Here is a 24193-nt window from a genome sequence, read left to right as displayed (position 1 = left end):
TCTATATAATCCCTAACCCAGATACCAGAATTTTGACTTCGATACCAGGTTGAGTATCACGATACTCGATTGAAAAAACGATACCACAACAAAACAAAGAAGGCATATTAGCTGAAGGTACAGAATGACACTTGAGCGAGACAAATAAACTCAGCAACTGCTCTGTTCATTCGGCATGTTTTGAGTTCAATACTATTACATACAAAAAATGTAGAAGGTCATGTGCGCATTTATGAATCAGACCTACTTGATCCTCTCAATCATGTGAGACACATTTGACCGAACATACCATTTTCTTTTTGACAGAACCAGGTTATTTCTCTCTAGAAAGTACAGACGTTTTGGTATACTGTGCAACACTACACACATACCTACTTCTGTCTACAAAACCCCAGCCCTCAAACCCGTTCCCCAGCCCTCAAACCCGTACCCCAGCCCTCAAACCCGTACCCCAGCCCTCAAACCCGTACCCCAGCCCTCAAACCCGTTCCCCAGCCCTCAAACCCGTACCCCAGCCCTCAAACCCGTACCCCAGCCCTCAAACCCGTACCCCAGCCCTTAAACCCGTACCCCAGCCCTCAAACCCGTACCCCAGCCCTCAAACCCGTACCCCAGCCCTCAAACCCGTACCACAGCCCTCAAACCCGTACCCCAGCCCTCAAACCCGTTCCCCAGCCCTCAAACCCGTACCCCAGCCCTCAAACCCGTACCCCAGCCCTCAAACCCGTACCCCAGCCCTCAAACCCGTACCCCAGCCCTCAAACCCGTACCCCAGCCCTCAAACCCGTACCCCAGCCCTCAAACCCCTCCCCCAGCCCTCAAACCCGTACCCCAGCCCTCAAACCCGTACCCCAGCCCTCAAACCCGTACCCCAGCCTTAAAATATCACACACGCCTACTCCCATTTACGATGTGCCAGGCCCAAGTCCCTCAAACCCTGCCTTTACTTCACAGGCTACAGGGCCTGCTCCATAGCTTACAGGGCCAGCTGCATAGTTTACAGGGCCTGCTCCATAGCTTACAGGGCCTGCTCCTTAGTTTACAGGGCCTGTTCCATAGCTTACAGGGCCTGATCCATAGCTTACAGGGCCTGTTCCATAGCTTACATGGCCTGATCCATAGCTTACAGGGCCTGTTCCATAGCTTACAGGGCCTGCTCCATAGCTTACAGGGCCTGATCCATAGCTTACAGGGCCTGATCCATAGCTTACAGGGCCTGATCCATAGTTTACATGGCCTGATCCATAGCTTACAGGGCCTGATCCATAGCTTACAGGGCCTGATCCATAGCTTACAGGGCCTGATCCATAGCTTACAGGGCCTGATCCATAGCTTACAGGGCCTGATCCATAGCTTACAGGGCCTGTTCCATAGCTTACATGGCCTGTTCCATAGTTTACAGGGCCTGCTCCACAGCCCTCAAAGATCAGGGTCTACCTGAACACCGTCTCACAGCAGCTGGATCATAGAATGAAGCCAATCTGTACTATCCACCCTCCCCTATGGACCCTGGTCAAAAGTGCTATACTAAAGTATTGCACTATATACAGTGCTGTGAAAAAGTATTTTCCCCCTTTCTAATTTTCTCAACTTTTGCATATTTTTTTATACTAAATATAAATCAGATCTTCAACCAAAATCTAATATTAGATAAAGGGAACCTGAGTAAACATATAACAATTATATACTCATTTAATTTATTTCTTAACCCTTGTGTAGTCTTAACATTCTGTATACTTCCCTTGTCCTAAGGGTAAAAAAATGACCCTTCACTAAACCCCTAAAATAAAGCAGTTTAATTTAATTTTAAACCCCAAATCTATTTTCCATGAAGAAACAACCTGTCATTTATCACAAACTTTGTGAATATCTGGGTTTTCCCCTCTTCACAATGTAGAAAGGCTGCATTTAATCAGCGGACAACACTCGTTGTTATTACAACACACCTGTCATAATTGTTTTCTTTGCTAAATTAGAGGTTTATTACTATTATAAGTTTTGCTAAAGGTACTGCATAGGTGTAAACATATTTCTTTAGCCTAAGAAAGTAGCAGAAATGTGCAGAAAGTAGTTTTGAATGCATTTTATTGAAGGGAAACAATAACAGTCTTGAACTTGTTTGGCAACATAGTGATATATTCTTATATACTGTACAAAATGCTAGTCTTCTCCCATTTTTCAAACCATTAGCCACATCCACAAGGTGTATAAACAACAATAAATAAGAATAAAACAAGATAGATACAAAACAAAAACGTGAAGAACGTACAGTGGCTTGCGAAAGTATTCACCCCCCTTGGCATTTTTCCTATTTTGTTGCCTTATAACCTGGAATTAAAATTTAATTTTGGGGGGTTTGTATCATTTGATTTACACAACATGCCTACCACTTTTAATATGCAAAATATTTTACATTGTGAAACAAACAAGAAATATGACAAAAAAACTGAAAACTTGAGCGTGCGTAACTATTCACCACACCCCCCCCAAAGTCAATACTTTCTACGTCTCTATTTTCTACGTCTCTATAAGCTTGGCAGATCTAGCCACTGGGATTTTTGCCCATTCTTCAAGGCAAAACAGCTCCTTCAAGTTGGATGGGTTCCGCTGGTGTACAGCAATCTTTAAGTCATACCACAGATTCTGAACTGGAATGAGGTCTGGGCTTTGACTAGGCCATTCCAAGACATTTAAATGTTTCCCCTTAATCCACTCGAGTGTTGCTTTAGCAGAATACTTAGGGTCATTGTCCTGCTGGAAGGTGATCCTCTGTCCCAGTCTCAACTCTCTGGAAGACTGAAACAGGTTTTCCTCAAGAATTTCCCTGTATTTAGCGCCATCCATCATTCCTCCAATTCTTACCAGTTGCCCAGTCCCTGCCGATGAAAAACATACCCACAGCATGATGCTGTCACCACCATGCTTCACTGTGGGGATGGTGTTCTCAGGATAATGGAAAGTGTTGGGTTTGCCAAAAACATAGCGTTTTCCTTGATGGCCAAAAAGCTACATTTTAGTCTCATCTGACCAGAGTACCTTCTTCCATATGTCTGGGGAGTCTCCCACATGTCTTTTGGCGAACACCAAACGTGTTTGCTTATTTTATTCTTGAAGCAATGTTTTTTTTCTGGACACTCTTTCATAAAGCCCAGCTCTGTGGAGTGTACGGCTTAAAGTGGTCCTATGGACAGATACTCCAATCTCCGCTGTGGAGCTTTGCAGCTCCTTCAGGGTTATCTTTGGTCTCTTTGTTGCCTCTCTGATTAATGCCATCCTTGCCTGGTCTGTGAGTTTTGGTGGGCGGCCCTCTCTTGGAAGGTTTGTTGTGGTGCAATATTCTTTCCATTTTTTAATAATGGATTTAATGGTGCTCCGTGGGATGTTCAAAGATTCTGATATTTTTTTTTAACCCAACCCTGATCTGTAATTCTCCACAACTTTGTCCCTGACCTGTTTGGATAGCTCCTTGGGCTTCATGGTGCCGCTTGCTTGGTGGTGTTGCAGACTCTGGGGCCTTTCAGAACAGGTGTATATAAACTGAGATCATGTGACAGATCATGTGACACTTAGATTTCACATAGGTGAACTTTATTTAACTAATTACGTGACATCTGAAGGTAATTGGCTGCACCAGATCTTATTTTGGGGCTTCATAGCAAAGGGGTGAACACATATGCACGCACCACTTCTCCTTTTTTAGTTTTTTTTTATAAGTTATTTTTTAAATTTCACTTCATCAATTTGGACTATTTTGTATGTCCATTACATTACATACATTACATTCTTTTTGGCACATTCTTTGAATGTGTGGGGTTACAAGTGCCTTTCCCAGCTGCTCCAGGAACACCCCCCTCTTGTTCCGCTTATCAGGCATCCAGGTAGGGTTGATCTTGTTCCATATCACGAAGGCATTGTATGAGGACACATCAATGATGTTATGGAAGATGACCAGGGGCCAGCGGGCAGTCAGCTGTAAGTTCCAATCACCTTGTCCATGTTGTCCACGCCTCCTTTGTTGTGGTTGTAGTCCAGGATGATGGCCGGCTTCCTGTCCTCACGATCACTGATCTCAGCCGTTTTGTGTAGTGTGCTCAGAAGTACCACATTCTTGTTCCTCTTTGGGAAGTAAGAAACTCGAGTGGTGGTGGGGGTGAAGGCAAACTTTGATGAGAAGGCCTCTCTCCCCCTTGTTGCGAGGAGTGCAGGGGGAGCTCAGGCTGGTTCTTTCTAACTGTGCCAACCATGGTGATCTTCCTCTTCAGGAGCTGCTGGCTGAGTTCAATCAGTAGCACACAATAATCTCAATTTCTTATTGTGTTTGTGTGTGTGTGTCTTTTTGGTTTTTGTGGTGTGTAAATTATTTTATAACTGCCGGGTCAAAAATGACCCTGAGACAATCTTTGTACCCTGGTGGTGTACTGCTTTCATGGAAATATTAACAAAGGCGATGTTTCACTTTTTCTAATGTTGGGGTCACTCTAGGAAAATGTCATCAAATTTCAAGTGAAAAATTATCATTTAGTTTTTTTTTCTGCTGTTAAACATAGTGGCGGGTCATTTTTTACCCATAAGACAGCACAAGGGTTAAACAAAGTTATACAACACCCAATGCCCCGGTGTGAAAAAGTAATTGCCCCTTTACACTCAACAACTGGTTGTGTCACCTTTAGCTGCAATGACTCCAACCAACCACTTCCTGTAGTTGGTGACCAGTCCACCTTTAGCTACAATGACTCCAACCAACCACTTCCTGTAGTTGTTGACCAGTCCACCTTTAGCTGTAATGACTCCAACCACTTCCTGTAGTTGTTGACCAGTCCACCTTTAGCTACAATGACTCCAACCAACCACTTCCTGTAGTTGTTGACCAGTCTCTCTGTGGTCGCTGTGGAGGAATTCTGGCCCACTCTTCCATGAAGAACTGCTTTAACTCAGTGATATTTGTGGGTTTTCAAGCATGAACTGCTCGTATCAAGTCCTGCCACAACATCTCAAATGGGATTAGGTCTGGAATTTGACTAGGCCATTCCAAAACTTCTAATTTATTGCTTTTTAGCCATTTTCATGTAGACTTGATTGTGTGTTTTGGATCATTGTCTTACTGCATGACCCAGCTGTGCTTCAGCTCACAGACGGATGGCCTGACATTCTCCTGTAGACTTCTCTGATACAGAGCAGAATTCATGGTTCCTTCTATTAAGGCAAGTCGTCCAGGTCCTGAGGCAGCAAAGCATTCCGAAACCATCACTCTACTACCACCACCATGCTGACCCCAAACCATCACACTACCACCACCATGCTGGACCCCAAACCATCACACTACCACCACCATGCTGACCCCAAACCATCACACTACCACCACCATGCTGGACCCCAAACCATCACACTACCACCACCATGCTGACCCCAAACCATCCCACTACCACCACCATGCTGACCCCAAACCATCCCACTACCACCACCATGCTGACCCCAAACCATCACTCTACCACCACCATGCTGACCCCAAACCATCACACTGCCACCACCACCATGCTGACCCCAAACCATCACTCTACCACCACCATGCTGACCCCAAACCATCACTCTACTACCACCACCATGCTGACCCCAAACCATCACACTACCACCACCATGCTGACCCCAAACCATCACTCTACCACCACCATGCTGACCCCAAACCATCACACTACCACCACCATGCTGACCCCAAACCATCACACTGGCACCACCATGGTGACCCCAAACCATCACACTACCACCATCACACTACCACCACCATGCTGACCCCAAACCATCACACTACCACCACCATGCTGACCCCTAACCATCACACTACCACCACCATGCTGACCCCTAACCATCACACTACCACCACCATGCTAACCCCAAACCATCACACTACCACCACCATGCTGACCCCAAACCATCACACTACCACCACCATGCTGACCCCAAACCATCACACTACCACCACCATGCTGGACCCCAAACCATCACACTACCACCACCATGCTGGACCCCAAACCATCACACTACCACCACTATGCTGACCCCAAACCATCACACTACCACCACCACCATGCTGACCCCAAACCATCACACTACCACCACCATGCTGACCCCAAACCATCACTCTACCACCATCACACTACCACCACCATGCTGACCCCACCACCATCACACCCCCAACATCACACTACCACCACCATGCTGACCCCAAACCATCACACTACCACCACTATGCTGGACCCCAAACCATCACACTACCACCACCATGCTGACCCCAAACCATCACACTACCACCACCATGCTGACCCCTAACTATCACACTACCACCACCATGCTGACCCCAAACCATCACACTACCACCACCATGCTGACCCCAAACCATCACTCTACCACCACCATGCTGACCCCAAACCATCACACCACCACCACCATGCTGACCCCAAACCATCACACTACCACCACCATGCTGACCCCAAACCATCACACTACCACCACCATGCTGACCCCTAACCATCACTCTACCACCACCATGCTGACCCCAAACCATCACTCTACCACCACCATGCTGACCCCAAACCATCACACTACCACCACCATGCTGACCCCAAACCATCACTCTACCACCACCACCCTGCTGACCCCAAACCATCACTCTACCATCACCATGCTGACCCCAAACCATCACACTACCACCACCATGCTGACCGTTGGTATGAGGTTCTTACTGTGGAATGCAGTGGTTGGTTTTCACCAGACATAATGGGACCCATGTCATTAAATGAATAAGTATATTTTTGTTGTTATTCGTTCACTCAGGTTCCCTTTCTATCTAATATTGGGTTTTGGTCGACGATATGATTTACATTCAGAATCAAAAATATGCAAAAAAAATAGAGAAAAATCATAAAACGGGGCGCAAATAGTTTGTATGTTTTCAGGGTGCCATTTTGGGATGGATGCACCCTCTCTGTCTTGCAGGACAGGGTTCTTCATGTTCTTTGACATGGCTCTGTGGTTCTGGTGTAAACAACATGGTGATTCTGTGTGTTGTTCAAACGGCTATGGGTCATCCAGTCGCCCCCCCCCAAAAAAAAGTGTTTGTATATGAAAATGGTATTTATTTTTCCTATATAAAATTCCTGAATCGTTACACTAAATGTTGTTACATTAATTAGGATTTCGGAAGATTTCAACATCAATTGTGTTTGTCGCAGTAACCATCATTTCCTGTCACACTTGAAATGCCTTTAAAATATCCCAGTGTAATGCCTCTGAGTGATGTTAGCACACACACACACACACACACACACACACAAACACACACACACACACACACACCTCCTGTGTAGTAATAACAGTGTAAGACATGTCAGAGCACAAGATGACTAAATGTTCAGAGAGAAATGGAGTCAAACTAAAAAATGATTTTCTTGTCGTCAGGAACAGTAAATGTGGTCTACACATTTGGCATTTTGCATTTTTACTCTAAACTCAACCAGAATCATAATTCTTAAAATGAACCCAAAGGAGAAAAAAAAACAGACACGCACATGTTTGAAATACATAAGGTATATTTGTCATTGATTCGGGTCAAAACAGGAAGTAACATGACAATCTTTGCTGGAGGTTTTCATGCAACAGAAAAAAATTAAGAAATAGGAGGTTTTTTAATGATCCACCTGAAGGTACCAGTTTTAGAGGCAGTGAGAATTGAAGAGGGGTAGGTAGGACGGTATAGAAGAGGGGTAGGTAGGACGGTATAAAAGAGGGGTAGGTAGGACGGTATAGAAGAGGGGTAGGTAGGACGGTATAGAAGAGGGGTAGGTAGGACGGTATAGAAGAGGGGTAGATGGGACGGTATAGAAGAGGGGTAGGTAGGACGGTATAGAAGAGGGGTAGGTAGGACGGTATAGAAGAGGGGTAGGTAGGACGGTATAGAAGAGGGGTAGGTGGGACGGTATAGAAGAGGGGTAGGTAGGACGGTATAGAAGAGGGGAAGGTAGGACGGTATAGAAGAGGGGAAGGTAGGACGGTATAGAAGAGGGGTAGGTAGGACGGTATAGAAGAGGGGAAGGTAGGACGGTATAGAAGAGGGGAAGGTAGTACGGTATAGAAGAGGGGAAGGTAGTACGGTATAGAAGAGGGGAAGGTAGTACGGTATAGAAGAGGGGAAGGTAGGACGGTATAGAAGAGGGGAAGGTAGGACGGTATAGAAGAGGGGAAGGTAGGACGGTATAGAAGAGGGGTAGGTAGGACGCTATAGAAGAAGGGTAGGTAGGACGGTATAGAAGAGGGGTAGGTAGGACGGTATAGAAGAGGGGTAGGTAAGACGCTATAGAAGAAGGGTAGGTAGGATGGTATAGAAGAGGGGTAGGTAGGACGGTATAGAAGAGGGGTAGGTGGGACGGTATAGAAGAGGGGTAGGTGGGATGAAATAGGGTTGCAAAATTCTGGTAACTTTTCCAAAATGTCCAGATTTCTCCAGAAATCCCGGTTGGAAAAATTCCTTGAATCAGCAGGATAATCGGAGAATCTTCCTACTGAGGTTTCTGGAAAACATGTCCAATAATTTAGCAGCAGTGTAGCAGCAACTGTTCCTCATTCAACCACCAGGGGGCAGTGACACTGGGAGACCATTAGCAGAGGTGCAGTGCAGTATACATTCTGAAGTGTGCACTCGTTCAGAGCCCTATGGGGCACTTGGTCAAAAGTAGTGCACTATATAGGGAATAGGGTGTCATTTGGGACACTTATCCTTGGTGATCAGTGTCTTATTAAAACAACTCCTCTACCTACTGCCTGTTGGCTAAGTACACATAGGAAGATAACACAAACGCATCGGGATTGAGAATGATAATGAAGCCCTTAGTGTGTTCTCTATGTCTAGGAGACGAGGGATGGAAGGAGGGATGGAGGGGAGGGGTCTGTCTCAAAGTGGCACACACGGACACACACACACACACATACACACACACGAGTGCGCAAAGACGGGACATGCGTCTTCTGTGTGTGGTCTGGTAGACTACAGTAAGAGTGGTCTGGTAGATTACAGTAAGCATTGTATGGTAGATTACAGTAAGAGTGGTCTGGTAGATTACAGTAAGAGTGGTCTGGTAGACTACAGTAAGAGTGGTCTGGTAGACTACAGTAAGTGTGGTCTGGTAGATTACAGTAAGAGTGGTCTGGTAGATTACAGTAAGCGTTGTTTGGTAGGCTACATTAAGCGTGGTCTGGTAAATTACAGTAAGCGTGGTCTGGTAGACTACAGTAAGAGTGGTCTGGTAGACTACAGTAAGTGTGGTCTGGTAGATTACAGTAAGAGTGGTCTGGTAGATTACAGTAAGCGTTGTCTGGTAGGCTACATTAAGCGTGGTCTGGTAAATTACAGTAAGCGTGGTCTGGTAGATTACAGTAAGCGTTGTCTGGTAGGCTACAGTAAGAGTGGTCTGGTAGGCTACAGTAAGAGTGGTCTGGTAGGCTACAGTAAGAGTGGTCTGGTAGGCTACAGTAAGAGTGGTCTGGTAGGCTACAGTAAGAGTGGTCTGGTAGGCTACAGTAAGAGTGGTCTGGTAGGCTACAGTAAGAGTGGTCTGGTAGGCTATAGTAAGAGTGGTCTGGTAGGCTACAGTAAGAGTGGTCTGGTAGGCTACAGTAAGAGTGGTCTGGTAGGCTACAGTAAGAGTGGTCTGGTAGGCTACAGTAAGAGTGGGCTGGTAGGCTACAGTAAGAGTGGTCTGGTAGATTACAGTAAGAGTGGTCTGGTAGGCTACAATAAGCGTTGTCTGGTAGGCTATAGTAAGAGTGGTCTGGTAGGCTATACAATAAGCGTTGTCTGATAGACAGTAAGAGTACAGCTGAAGAGAGAAAAACTACAAATCTTAATTTCTGTGTTTGTGTGTGTACCATGCAGTGTGGTGTGTGACAATGTGACGACTGTACTTTACTGCTCAGTGATGTAATAAAGTATTTAAATAAATAACTTTTAAATACTTATATTACATGTTAATAAACAACATTATTGATTAGACTGTTAAGTTAGCCTGGACATACACAAACTGTACACATGCATACTGTACACACATGCACACACACACACACACACACACACACACACACACACACTCAGACATACACACACAAACATGCATGCATGCATACACTTGTGGCGGCTCAAATGATATGATTTGCTGCTACCGGTTTCGATGCTCAAATGCATTATGGAATCAAATGTTCAAATTTTCCCAGTTTTCCTTCCATGCCGAGTTTTGAAATCTCAACTTTCCATCTTGGACAGATATAAGACAGACGGTGTCCAAAGACACGTCATTATCCGAGTATCTTTCTATATCTCTCTCTCGATCTTTCTTTCTTTCTTTCGATTCTTCTCCAGTATTGGGTTACGATCGTCTTCAATGGCAAATCAAAAATAAAAACCACAATAATTAAAACAAATCAATATAAGTAAACAACATGAGGAAAACAATATTATGTAATAAAATAATAATACTCAATCAATAATAATAAAATAAAAAATGGTATCTTCAACAGCTTTCTTTTCCCCCAGTGAAAGATCATATAGCAGGAAAATTCCCAACTCCTTTCCCTTCCCACTCTCATATTCCCTCTACGGAAAACCGCTACGGAATTCCCATATCAGATCAGAGCAAGCTCAGCTACATAATACTGCCTTCTGAATGCAACAAGAGTTATAAAAGACAGATATACTTGGCTATTCATTTTGTATGACGTCATAGATATATGCACTCTATACACACATAAACATGTAAGAGAATTGTAGAAGCTGTGCCTTGATTGGAGGAGAAAACAGAATCTATTGAACAGAATAATTAGAACACAGAGGGCCATGCATGGTTCTCAGGATGGAATGTTCCCTTAATTCTCTTCCCCCAAATTCCCGACTTTGTAAAAAATGGTCGCCGGACTTCCTGGCGCTGTGAGGCAGCGGAGCTCAGCAGAATTCTAACCTTCCAGATCCGGAGAGAGACGGGAAAACACGTCGGACAACGAAATGCCTTCGCCTTGTTTTTTGTATCCTCAGTTGTTGTCTTATCTTCTTAATAATAATCTATGCATGTCCCTTCTTTTCGTTTATATATATATTTTTTAAATAAAATTAGAATGATTTTAGTTTTATCTCATTTTAAAACTCTTCTTCCAACTTGTACAACAAAAAGATATGAGAGACGAGAACCATCATGCACTGATTTGAGCATTTCCATAGCAACCGGGGTGGACATGGCAGGCCAGGTGGGCGGGTTTAGAACTGGGAGGCGGAGCTGGGGTCACACTGGAGTAGCCGCACGATGGAAGGATCACTTTTGGCACCTTTAATGAACTCCTCCAGGGACAGTTTACCTGGGGGGGTAGAGAGAGAGAGAAACAGAGAGAGAGACAGGGAGAGAGAGAGACAGGGAGAGAGAGAGACACACAGAGAGAGAGAGACACAGAGAGAGAGAGAGAGAGACAGGGAGAGAGAGAAACAGAGAGAGAGACAGGGAGAGAGAGAAACAGAGAGAGAGACAGGGAGAGAGAGAGAGAAACAGAGAGAGACAGGGAGAGAGAGACAGGGAGAGAGAGAGAGAGAGAGAGACAGGGAGAGAGAGAGACAGAGAAAGAGAGAGAGAGATAAAGGAAAAGAGATGCAGGGAGGGGAATATTAAAAGGGCACAGAGAAAAGAGAAAGAGAAAGTGGAAGAACAACAATAGAGAGAGAGTGAAAGAGAAACATTAGGTTCACTATGGGAAGAACTAAAATACTCATACAAATACTGTTCAGACGCGCTCAAAACTATAACCTGACAGTGACCCCAACCCATCCTCCCCGTTCATTTGTCCCTCCCTTCTCTTGTCTCTCCCTACCTTCCCTCCTCCCTCCCTTCCCCTCTCTCTCACCATCGTTGTTGAGGTCCATCTGTCTGAAGATCTTGTCTGTTCTCTTCTCCGGCGTGGACTCATCCTCCGGCATCTTCATCACAGACGACACCATCTTATAAATGGCCTGAGGGAGAGAGGGAGAGAGAGGGAGAGAGACAGAGAGAGAGAAAGAATGTAAAGAAAGAATTGTAGGATTTCTTGAACTGCCTGTTGAAGAGAGAATCGGCATTTTGTTAGGAGAAAATATAGACAGTAGATCTATCTGCAGATGATGTCCTGGTCTGTCATAATATAATACAGACAGTAGGTCTACCTCCAGATGATGTCCTGGCCTGTCATAATATAATAGAGACAGTAGATCTACCTCCAGATTATGTCCTGGCCTGTCATAATATAATAGAGACAGTAGATCTACCTCCAGATGATGTCCTGGCCTGTCATAATATAATAGAGACAGTAGATCTACCTCCAGATTATGTCCTGGTCGGTCATAATATAATAGAGACAGTAGATCTACCTCCAGATTATGTCCTGGTCGGTCATAATATAATAGAGACAGTAGATCTACCTCCAGATTATGTCCTGGTCGGTCATAATATAATAGAGACAGTAGATCTACCTCCAGATTATGTCCTGGTCGGTCATAATATAATAGAGACAGTAGATCTAGCTGGTCGGTCATAATATAATAGAGACAGTAGATCTATCTGCAGATGATGTCCTGGTCGGTCATAATATAATAGAGACAATAGATCTACCTCCAGATTATGTCCTGGCCTGTCATAATATAAGGGAGTAAGAGCAGAGAGATAGAGAGTAAGAGCAGAGAGATAGGGTGGATGGTTTAAAGGGAAGAGGGAGTGACAGCAGATAACAGAGGGGGAAATCCACTTGAGTCATTGCTTTAAGGCTGAAGAGAGCAAAGCTTTCTGTATCGATCTCATCCGTCCTCTATCTGCGTATCACAAGACCCCCTGAGTGTAGTAAAGTATGTCCCAAATGGCACCCTACTCCCTATATAGTGCACTACTTTAGACCGGAGCCCTATTCCCTATATAGTGCACTACTTTAGACCAGAGCCCTATTCCCTACATAGTACACTACTTTAGACCAGAGCCCTATTCCCTATATAGTGCACTACTTTAGACCAGAGCCCTATTCCCTATATAGTACACTACTTTAGACCAGAGCCCTATTCCCTATATAGTGCACTACTTTAGACCAGAGCCCTATGGGTCTAGACCCTATGGGTCCAGCCCAGCACTAACACGCCTGATTCAGCTACGGCGTTGCTCTCCCCTGCCCCGTAGGCTAACACAGAAAAGCGTAACTAATAATGGGTTGCACTTTTCGTCACAATATTGTTTTTAAACGTTCGTTTTAGGACTGATGCCCTACTGGGTGTTCGGCTTAGTGCTTTATTAATGTGAGCTATAGAAAACTTCTTCTAAAGTGCATTAATGTGGATGGATTTCAAAAAGGAGGCAAATAATTAATAGGAAAATATTTTGTCAAGGTTGAAAGGACTAAATTTATAATTGGTCGCAATTTTTTATGAGCTTTGCTAGCTAACGTTAGCATTGCTAGCTATTTGTTATGAACTTTGCTAGCTAACGTTAGCATTGTTAGCTATTTTTTATGAACTTTGCTAGCTAATGTTTGCACTGCTAGCTCTTTGTTATGAACTTTTCAAGCTAACGTTAGCATTGCTAGCTATTTGTTATGAACTTTGCTAGCTAACGTTAGCATTGTTAGCTATTTTTATGAACTTTGCTAGCTAACGTTAGCATTGCTAGCAATTTTTTATGAACTTTGCTAGCTAATGTTAGCACTGCTAGCTATTTGTTATGAACTTTTCAAGCTAACGTTAGCATTGCTAGCTAGTTTGTATGAAATTTGCTAGCGCTTGACCACATGACCACATTGCCATCTGTCTAAAGTACATTTTACAACATCATAATGATCTTTAATGATGGCAAAGTTGTTTCCAACAAATTATTTGCCTACTTTAACAATGTAATCGTATTTCCAGGCCACTATAGTGTAGTTTTGATGAGACAGTCATTAGCCCCCATTCAGAATGACTTGGCACCAGTCACCTTTAGGAGGCGTTCTTATACCTGGAATCAGCAGTTAAAACAATAACAAAGCGGCCACCCGCCACTTATTTGGTAAATACAGTGGCTTGCGAAAGTATTCACCCCCTTGGCATTTTTCCTATTTTGTTGCCTTACAACCTGGAATTTAAAAATATTTTTGGGGGGTTTGTATCATTTGATTTACACAACATGCCTATAACTTTGAAGATGCAAAATATGTTTTATTGTGAAACAAACAAGAAATACGACAAAAAAACGGAAAACTTGAGCGTACATAACTATTCACTCCCCCCAAAGTCAATACTTTGTAGAGCCACCTTTTGCAGCAATTACAGCTGCAAGTCTCTTGGGGTATTTCTCTATAAGCTTGGCACATCTAGCTACTGGGATTTTTGCCCATTCGTCAAGGCAAAACTGCTCCAGCTCCTTCAAGTTGGATGGGTTCCGCTGGTGTACAGCAATCTTAACGTCATACCACAGATTCTCAATTGGATTGAAGTCTGGGCTTTGACCAGGCCATTCCAAGACATTTAAATGTTTCCCCTTAAACCACTCAAGTGTTGTTTTAGCAGTATGCTTAGTGTCATTGTCCTGCTGGAAGGTGAACCTCCGTCCCAGTCTCAAATCTCTGGAAGACTGAAACAGGTTTCCCTCAAGAATTTCCCTGTATTTAGCGCCATCCATCATTCCTTCAATTCTGACCAGTTTCCCAGTCCCTGCCGATGAAAAACATACCCACACCATGATGCTGCCACCACCATGCTTCACTGTGGGGATGGGGTTCTCAGGGTGATGAGAGGTGTTGGGTTTGCGCCATATATAGCGTTTTCCTTGATGGCCAAAAAGCTCAATTTGTCTCATCTGACCAGAGTACCTTCTTCCATATGTTTGGGGAGTCCCCGACATGCCTTTTGGCGAACACCAAATGTGTTTGCTTATTTTTTTCTTGAAGCAATGGCTTTTTTTTCTGGCCACTCTTCCATAAAGCCCAGCTCTGTGGAGTGTACGGCTTAAAGTCATCTATGGACAGATACTCCAATCTCCGCTGTGGAGCTTTGCAGCTCCTTCAGGGTTAACGTTGGTTTCTTTGTAGCCTCTCTGATTAATGCCCTCCTTGCCTGGTCCGTGAGTTTTGGTGGGCGGCCCTCGCTTGGCAGGTTTGTTGTGGTGCAATATTCTTTCCATTTTTTAATAAAGTATTTAATGGTGCTCCGTGGGATGTTCAAAGATATTGATATTTTTTTATAACCCAACCCTGATCTGTACTTCTCCATAACTTTGTCCCTGACCTGTTTGGAGAGCTCCTTGGTCTTCATGGTGCCGCTTGCTTGGTGGTGCCCCTTGCTTAGTGGTGTTGCAGACTCTGGGGCCTTTCAGAACAGGTGTATATATACTGAGGGAGAGCTCCTTGGTCTTCATGGTGCCGCTTGCTTGGTGGTGCCCCTTGCTTAGTGGTGTTGCAGACTCTGGGACCTTTCAGAACAGGTGTATATATACTGAGATAATGTGACACTTAGATTGCACACAGGTGGACTTTATTTAACTAATTATGTGACTTCTAAAGGTAATTGGTTGCACCAGATCTTATTTAGGGGCTTCATAGCAACGGGTGTGAATACATATACACGCACCACTTCTCCGTTTTGTTTTGTTGGGGGAATTTCTTGAAACAAGTTATTTTTTTCATTTCACTTCACCAATTTGGACTATTTTGTGTATGTCCATTACATGAAATCCAAATAAAAATCCATTTAAATTACAGGTTGTAATGCAACAAAATATGAAAAACGTCAAGGGGGATGAATACATTTGCAAGGCACTGTAAATCAATCCATTCTAATTAGCACATGTAGGAGATGGTGCTGTACAAACGTAACCACTTTCACATTTGTAGACAGAGCTATGAATGCAAGGACTGACCATCCGAGATAGTGTTTGTTTCCGTTTACTTTGTTTACAAACACTGAAGCAAAACAAGCTTATACTTTGGTTTCTAACGGGACATTTTATAAGTTATATATTTTAAGAATCAATGGGTACATATCATTAATTTATAGATCAAAACATTCATGTAGCAACTGCTGACTTCCCCTTTAAGAACGTTCATAACAATGGCATGATGCTACCGAGTGACAGGGGGGGTGCAACCCATGAATAATAACTAGGATAATTTGAATGTTGTTACCACAGCGTAGCACCTGAAGCAATATCATATTACCTTTAAAAAATGAGTGTTTTTCGTTGAGTTTCTTTTGTCCAACAAGGACATGTCATGCTATCACAAGTGGCAAACTGAAATACCAGACTCTTGAAAGATGAATGTCACAGCTAAGGGCCATTGTTGTTCGTTCCAGGTATTTTCAAGTCCAACATTTATTACATTCAGTTGAAGGATGTTCTCAAATCTGACTGCATCTTTTACGCAATAACCAGTTGCTGGGAAAACGACCAGATGTGATGTTGTGATATTGGTTAGGGAGACATTTGCTGTTGTCTATGCCAGAGAGAAGTGTGGCAGCGACAGAGAGGCCAAGCTTTTGTGACGCACAATCACACACTCATTATTTTCACAACTCAGTTCACAAGGATTTCCTAATAATGTTTACAGGGTAACTCCCTTCTTCCTCTGTCTTTATCTGTCCCTCTCTATCTTCACCCCCTTCATCACCCCTCATCCAACTCTCACAAATCTATATTGCTCCATCCCTCCACACTTAGTGATAATAGTGTGGCCTCTCCTCTCTCTTATCTCATCCTCTTCTCCTCACACTCTCCTCCCTCACGCTCTTCTCTCCTCTGCCTGTCTCCTTCCTCTCCTCTCCCTCTCTCCTCCCCTCCGTCTCTCCTCCTCTCATTCAGCAGAGCATAACCAGGGGATAATCCCAGTATTCTGCACACTGAGGGATAAACCCTGGTTAAATTTAACTCACTAATCCTGGGGCACACAGTGCATGTAGCCGTCCATGCTCTCAGAACAGTACAGAACCCGTGTCTGTCTGTCGCTGTCTGTCTGTCTGTCTGTCTGTCTGTCTGTCTGTCTGTCTGTCTGTCTGTCTGTCTGTCTGTCTGTCTGTCTGTCTGTCTGTCGCTCTGTCTGTCGCTCTGTCTGTCTGTCTGTCGCTCTGTCTGTCGATCTGTCTGTCGCTCTGTCTGTCGCTCTGTCTGTCGCTCTGTCTGTCTGTCTGTCGCTCTGTCTGTCTGTCTCTTTCTCTGTCTGTCTGTCTGTCTGTCTGTCTCTTTCTCTCTCTGTCTGTCTGTCGCTGTCTGTGTGTCTGTCTGTCTGTCTGTCTCTTTCTCTCTCTGTCTGTCTGTCGCTGTCTGTGTGTCTGTCTGTCTGTCTGTCTCTTTCTCTCTCTGTCTGTCTGTCGCTGTCTGTGTGTCTGTCTCTTTCTCTGTCTCTGTCTCTTTTCTCTCTTGTTACTCACTCCTTCGGCTAAACATGGTGAATAACGTAATAACTGACACCAAATATTAAAGGCCATTCCTATCTAACCTCTTTACTGGCCAGCTAAAATACAAGCACACTGTCAACATGCCTGCAAAGGAAGGGTATACTACTGGAAACTTTCTAAATTTGCCAGTAAACTACCAGAATGTTGGTAAAGTTCAAAGAGATTTAGTGGACATTTAGTGGGTACTTCAGCTGATCACAGATGTCTGTATTAATCTCTGGCCCTTCGTGTGGCCTTATCGCATGTAAAATATATGAAATATGAAAAATATTATATAAAATAGAAAGACAAAGCTGTAAAACATTATCTTAAATATAAACCATCAACCTAGTGATTACCATTAGTGTTTAGGGGGGTTTCAGCGTGAAATATCCTTAGTATTTTGTGTTTTATTTTACTGTGTCAATATGTATTTGTTGTCAATGTTTCGGTGTCAAAATGGTTGCAGTTGGGAAAGAGTTCATGTGAAATAATGCCATTGTTGATTCAATGCTTTTTTTCATTCATTAGGCTATTTTCTCTTGAACCGTATTGTCTATCTATTAAAAACTCAATGACACTGATAAAATCAATTATTTATTTAACTAGGAAAGCCAGTTAAAGAACAAATTCTTATTTTCAATGACGGCCTAGGAATAGTGGGTTAACTGCCTTGTTCAGGGGCAGAATGACAGATTTTTACCTTGTCAGTTCAGGGATTTGATCCAGCAACCTTTACAGTTACTAGTCCAACACTCTAACCACTAGGCTACCTGCTGCCCCGAATACTATACATTAACATATATATATTTTATAAGTTATTCAAGTATAAATTCCCAAAATGCATGATAAGATTGCCATAGATGTTCTGTTAATTAGCAAATTTACTGAAGATTATGTTAACTTTGGTAAAATACCAGTAGCTTTGTAACCCTAGTTGTTCCTGAGTGTCCCCATTGGGAGGGGGGGGTTAGGGTTAGGGGGGGGTTAGGGTTAGGGGGGGTTAGGGTTAGGGGGGGGTTAGGGTTAGGGGGGGGTTAGGGTTAGGGGGGGGTTAGGGTTAGGGGGGGGTTAGGGTTAGGGGGGGTTAGGGTTAGGGGGGGTTAGGGTTAGGGTTAGGGGGGGTTAGGGTTAGGGGGGGGTTAGGGTTAGGGGGGTTAGGGTTAGGGGGGGTTAGGGTTAGGGGGGGTTAGGGTTAGGGGGGGTTAGGGTTAGGGGGGGGTTAGGGTTAGGGGGGGTTAGGGTTAGGGGGGGTTAGGGTTAGGGGGGGTTAGGGTTAGGGGGGGGTTAGGGTTAGTGTCCCCATTGGGGGGAGGGGGGGGTTAGGGTTAGTGGGGGGGGGTTAGGGTTAGGGGGGGGGGGTTAGGGTTAGTGGGGGTTAGGGTTAGTGTCCCCATTGGGGGGTTAGGGTTAGGGTTAGGGGGGGGGGGGGGGGTATGGGTTAGGGTTAGGGTTAGGGGGGGGGGGGGGGTATTCCCACTTCTCTGTCTGTCAATCTAAGTATCCTTTATCCGTTGAGACTGGACCTTTAAACTGGAATTAGAAGAGGTACAACACCACCGTGTCCTAAATCTAAAATATTGGCAAGTTTCTCCTGTTTTAAATCATCCGTTAGATGGTGACGGTTTCATGGCCTGCATGGTTTATGACTTAAAATGTCTATTTGTTTATGGGACGTCCAAATTCTCAAAGGTTCAATGATTATCAAGGGTCTACTTTAGCACATCCAGATTCTGTTTGATGGGTAATTCTCAGAGTAACAGGGACAACAAAACGACTTATCGGGCCATATGGCAGAGAGTTGATTGCCCAATCCTGATACCATTCATATTTCCAATTTCCCCAAAAACAGACAACTTGCCAAATACTACATGCATTGTTATCTAAATTACACAGCTCGATTAACTCAGGTCATGATTTAAAAATGCCTATTTTTGAACAAACACATTTTTACTTTTCCATGAGACTAGCTGTTTAATTGTCCTATATGGCTCATGATACAGCAAATCAGATCTGGCCATGGCTAGGTCAGCCAATCAAGTTAGACTTGGTTAGTTTCATGATCAGTTAAATTGGGAAGTACAGGCTTTATTCTGCACAGGCCAAAAACATTAAGGCATCATCCCAAATGGCACCCTATTCCCTATGGGCCCAAGTCAAAAGTAGTGCACAACAAAAGGGAATAGGGATGATGCTCGTACCATAAAAGTTCAAATACAGTTGAAGTCGGAAGTTTACATACACCTTAGCCAAATACATTTAAACTCAGTTTTTCACAATTCCTGACATTTAATCCTAGTAAGAATTCCCTGTTTTAGGTCAGTTAGGATCACCATTTTATTTTATGAATGTGAAATGTCAGAATAATAGTAGAGAGAATGATTTATTTCAATTTTTGGAATTTTGGCCCATTCCTCCTGACAGAGCTAATGTGACTGAGTCAGGTTTGTAGGCCTCCTTGCTCGCACACGCTTTTTCAGATCTGCCCACACATTTTCTATAGGATTGAGGTCAGGGCTTTGTGATGGCCACTCCAATACCTTAACTTTGTTGTCCTTAAGCCATTTTGCCACAACTTTGGAAGCATGCTTGGGGTCATTGTCCATTTGTCCATAATTTTCCTGCCTCATGATGCCATCTATTTTGTGAGGTGCACCAGTCCCTGCTGCAGCAAAGCACCCCTACAACATGATGCTGCCACCCTCGTGCTTCACGGTTGGGACGGTGTTCTTCGGCTTGCAAGCCTCCTCCTTTTCCCTCCAAACATAACGATGGTCATTATGGCCAAACAGTTTTATTTTTGTTTCATCAGACCAGAGGACATTTCTCCAAAAAGTATGATCTTTGTCCCCATGTGCAGTTGCAAACCGTAGTCTGGCTTTTTTATGGGTGTTTTGGAGAAGTGGCTTCTTCCTTACTGAGCGGCCTTTCAGTTTATGTCGATATAGGACTCGTTTTACTGTGAATATAGATACTTTTGCACCTGTTTCCTCCAGCATCTCACAAGGTCCTTTGCTGTTGTTCTGGGATTGATTTGCACTTTTCGCACCAAAGTATGTTCATCTCTAGGAGACAGAATGCGTCTCCTTCCTGATTACGGCTGTGTGGTCCCATGGTGTTTACACTTGCGTACTATTGTTTGTACAGATGAATGTGGTACATTCATATGTTTAAAAATGGCTCCCAAGGATGAACCAGACTTGTGGAGGTCTACAATTTTTTTTCTGAGGTCTTGGCTGACATCTTTTGATTTTCCCATGATGTCAAGCAAAGAGGCACTGAGTTTGAAGGTAGGCCTTGAAATACATCCACAGGTACACCTCCAATTGACTCAAATTATGTCAATTAGCCTATCAGAAGCTTCTAAAGCCATGACAATCCTTTTCTGGAATTTTCCAAGCTGTTTAAAGGCACAGTCAACTTCTGACCCACTGGAATTGTGATACAGTGAATTATAAGTGAAATAATCTGTCTGTAAACAATTTTAGGAAGAATTACTTGTGTCATGCACAAAGTAGATGTCCTAACCGACTTGCCAAAACGATAGTTTGTTAAAATGTGTGGATTGGTTGAACAATTTGTTTTAATGACTCCAACCTAAGTGTATGTAAACTTCCTACTTCAACTGTAAGTAGTTCAGGGTAACAGCTAGTAGCACAGGTCTAACACTATACTACAGTAGGCCTCTGCTATTGTAGGTTAAGACAACAATGACCAGTTTGCCTCGAAATTGGAGGGTAAAATACAACTTTCTTTCATTGAACTACATATAGCTCACACCAAAACTGTCTCCCAGTTTCCTCTGTTCTCCTGTAGGATCTCCATCCCCTCATTATAACTGGTGTGTATATTGTCCTGTAGGTTCTCCATCCCCTCATTATAACTGGTGGGTCTATTGTCCTGTAGGATCTCCATCCCCTCATTATAACTGGTGGGTCTATTGTCCTGTAGGATCTCCATCCCCTCATTATAACTGGTGTGTCTATTGTCCTGTAGGATCTCCATCCCCTCATTATAACTGGTGGGTCTATTGTCCTGTAGGATCTCCATCCCCTCATTATAACTGGTGTGTCTATTGTCCTGTAGGATCTCCCTCCCCTCATTATAACTGGTGTGTCTATTGTCCTCTAGGATCTCCATCCCCTCATTATAACTGGTGTGTCTATTGTCCTGTAGGATCTCCACCCCCTCATTATAACTGGTGTGTCTATTGTCCTGTAGGATCTCCCTCCCTTCATTATAACTGGTGTGTCTATTGTCCTGTAGGATCTCCATCCCCTCATTATAACTGGTGTGTCTATTGTCCTGTAGGATCTCCATCCCCTCATTATAACTGGTGTGTCTATTGTCCTGTAGGATCTCATCCCCTCATTATAACTGGTGTGTCTATTGTCCTGTAGGATCTCCCTCCCCTCATTATAACTGGTGTGTCTATTGTCCTGTAGGATCTCCATCTCCTCATTATAACTGGTGTGTCTATTGTCCTGTAGGATCTCCATCCCTTCATTATTACTGGTGTCTCTATTGTCCTGTAGGATCTCCATCCCCTCATTATAACTGGTGTGTATATTGTCCTGTAGGATCTCCATCCCCTCATTATAACTGGTGTGTCTATTGTCCTGTAGGATCTCCATCCCTTCATCATGATTGGTGTGTCTGTTCAGGGGTGGCAGGTATCCTAGTGGTTAGAGCTTTGGTAGATTGAATCCCTGAGCTGACAAGGTAAAAACCTGTCGTTCTGCCCCTGAACAAGGGGAACCCACTGTTCCCCGGTAGGCCGTCATTGTAAATAAGAATTTGTTCTTAACTGACTTGCCTAGTTAAATCAATCAATCAAATTCAAATGTATTTTATGAATCCCTTTTTACATCAGCAGTTGTCCCAAAGTGCTTTACAGATACCCAGCCTAAAACCCCAAAGAGCAAGCAATGCAGATGCAGAAGCAGAAGCACAGTGGGAAAACTCAGCGGAAGACAGGAACCTAGGAAGCCACCTAGAGAGGAACAAGGAGGAAGTCTTCATCCACTTTTGAATGAGAAGCATTGACTACAGATAACGAGCTGGGCAAGCTGGAGCAGAAACTGAAGTGGACCGTCTCACCTGTACAACCTCCACCAGGACTACAAATCCCATGTCTCACCTGTATGACCTCCTTCAGGACTTCCATCAGGACTACACATCCGATGTCTCACCTGTACGACCTCCACCAGGACTACAAATCCCATGTCTTACGTGTACGACTTCCACCAGGACTACAAATCCCATGTCTCACCTGGACGATCTCCAGCATCTCATCACGGCTGATGTACCCATTCCCATCCAGGTCATACATGCTGAAGGCCCACTTCAGTTTCTGCTCCAGCTTTCCCCGTGACGTGACACTCAGCGCGATGATGAACTCCCGGAAGTCGATGGTTCCGTCGCTGTTGGTGTCAAACGTTCGGAAGACGTGCTCGGCGAACTTGGAGGCATCTCCGTAAGGGAAGAAATTGGCGTAGATCTTCTTAAACTCCTCTACGTTCAGGTTGCCGCTGGGACAGTCCTTTAGGAAGCCCTAGGGGGGATGGAGGGAGAAACAATATTCAATATATGGTATGTCATAGAATGACCTATTCTAGCCTGAGAGAGAGAGATGGAGGATGTTATATTTGGCCCTAAACAGAGAGTATACAGTGGCAGAATACCTGACCATTGTGACTGGCCCAAAATGTATGAAAGCTTTGACTATGTACAGACTCAGTGAGCATTGCCTTGCTATTGAGAAAGGTCGCCGTAGGCAGACATGGCTCTCAAGAGAAGACAGGCTATGTGCACACTGCCCACAAAATGAGGTGGAAACTGAGCTGCACTTCCTAACCTCCTGCCAAATGTTTGACCATATTAGAGATACACATTTCCCTCACATTACACAGATCCACAAATAATTTGAAAACAAATCCAATTTTGATAAACTCCCATATCTATTGGGTGGAATACCACAGTGTGCCATCACAGTAGCAATATTTGTGACCTGTTGCCTCAAGAAAAGGGCAACCAGTGAAGAACAAACACCATTGTAAATACAACCCATATTTGTGTTTATTTATTTTACCTTTGTACTTTAACTATTTGCATATCATTACAACACTATATATAGACATAATATGACATTTGAAATGTGTGTATTCTTTTGGAACTTTTATGAGTGTAATGTTTACTGTTAATTTGTTATTGTTAATTTCACTTTTGTTTATTATCTATTTCACTTGCTTTGGCAACCGTGCCAATAAAACCCCTTGAATTGAAATTGAACATTTTCAATTGGGGGATGACAATGTACTTGTTAACGGTAAGCAATATGTTGATAACTGATAATGTACCCAATCATTTCATAGAAAAAAAATCAGTCATTAAATGAAATGACATGCCATTTTAACCCTCCCAGTCCAAACCAACATCCTATCACAGCTAACAGATTAGATAGATAATGAGCATGGCTTTAGATCAAACCCAGTGATGTCAATGAAGACACAAAATACATTCACTACGTCCTTCTGGGAGAATGTATGTGACAATAGGACACATTTATTACACCACCCCAGGCGATAAAGAGACATGGAGATTCAGCACAAAACACACCTATTTTTATAATGACTCAACAACCATAACTATATCACAATATAATCTTTGGCCATTTTGTTATTTCACACTAAAGTTGTTTAGATCCACTGCCAACACGGTCCTCCCCTCCTGCTCCATGGCTCGACGACTCATTGC

The 24193-nt window shown here is 43.7% G+C and overlaps 3 protein-coding genes across 5 annotated transcripts in view; 2 read left to right on the top strand and 1 right to left on the bottom strand.

The window, feature by feature from the left end:
• The window catches only part of LOC139559005 (uncharacterized), a 22538-nt gene extending 20187 nt beyond the window's left edge, over positions 1 to 2351 (top strand). For all 3 annotated transcript variants that reach the window (XM_071374597.1, XM_071374596.1, XM_071374594.1), the window contains one exon: positions 1 to 2351. This exon is cut by the window's left edge and continues 1637 nt beyond it. The gene's annotated coding sequence lies outside the window, so the exon portion shown is untranslated.
• On the top strand, positions 233 to 881 carry LOC139558509 (uncharacterized). The gene is made up of 2 exons (XM_071373672.1): positions 233 to 264; positions 416 to 881. Exons 1-2 carry the CDS (start codon positions 233 to 235, stop codon positions 879 to 881), a joined length of 498 nt encoding a protein of 165 aa, XP_071229773.1.
• Positions 2352 to 7565: 5214 nt separating the features above from the next.
• Positions 7566 to 24193, bottom strand: part of LOC139559006 (hippocalcin-like protein 1) — a 93789-nt gene continuing 77161 nt past the window's right edge. Inside the window, exons 3-5 of the mRNA XM_071374598.1 lie at positions 22710 to 22991; positions 11926 to 12031; positions 7566 to 11388 (exon numbers count right to left, since the gene is read on the bottom strand). Of these exons, the coding sequence (XP_071230699.1) occupies positions 11291 to 11388; positions 11926 to 12031; positions 22710 to 22991 (486 nt within the window). The 3' untranslated portion in view covers positions 7566 to 11290. The remainder of the gene's footprint in view (positions 11389 to 11925; positions 12032 to 22709; positions 22992 to 24193) is intronic.

The sequence above is a fragment of the Salvelinus alpinus genome, chromosome 29 (assembly GCF_045679555.1).
Source record: "Salvelinus alpinus chromosome 29, SLU_Salpinus.1, whole genome shotgun sequence".
Taxonomy (NCBI): Eukaryota; Metazoa; Chordata; class Actinopteri; order Salmoniformes; family Salmonidae; genus Salvelinus; species Salvelinus alpinus.
Note: the sequence above shows the minus strand (reverse complement) of the source record. Positions and strands in the feature narration are given on the sequence as shown.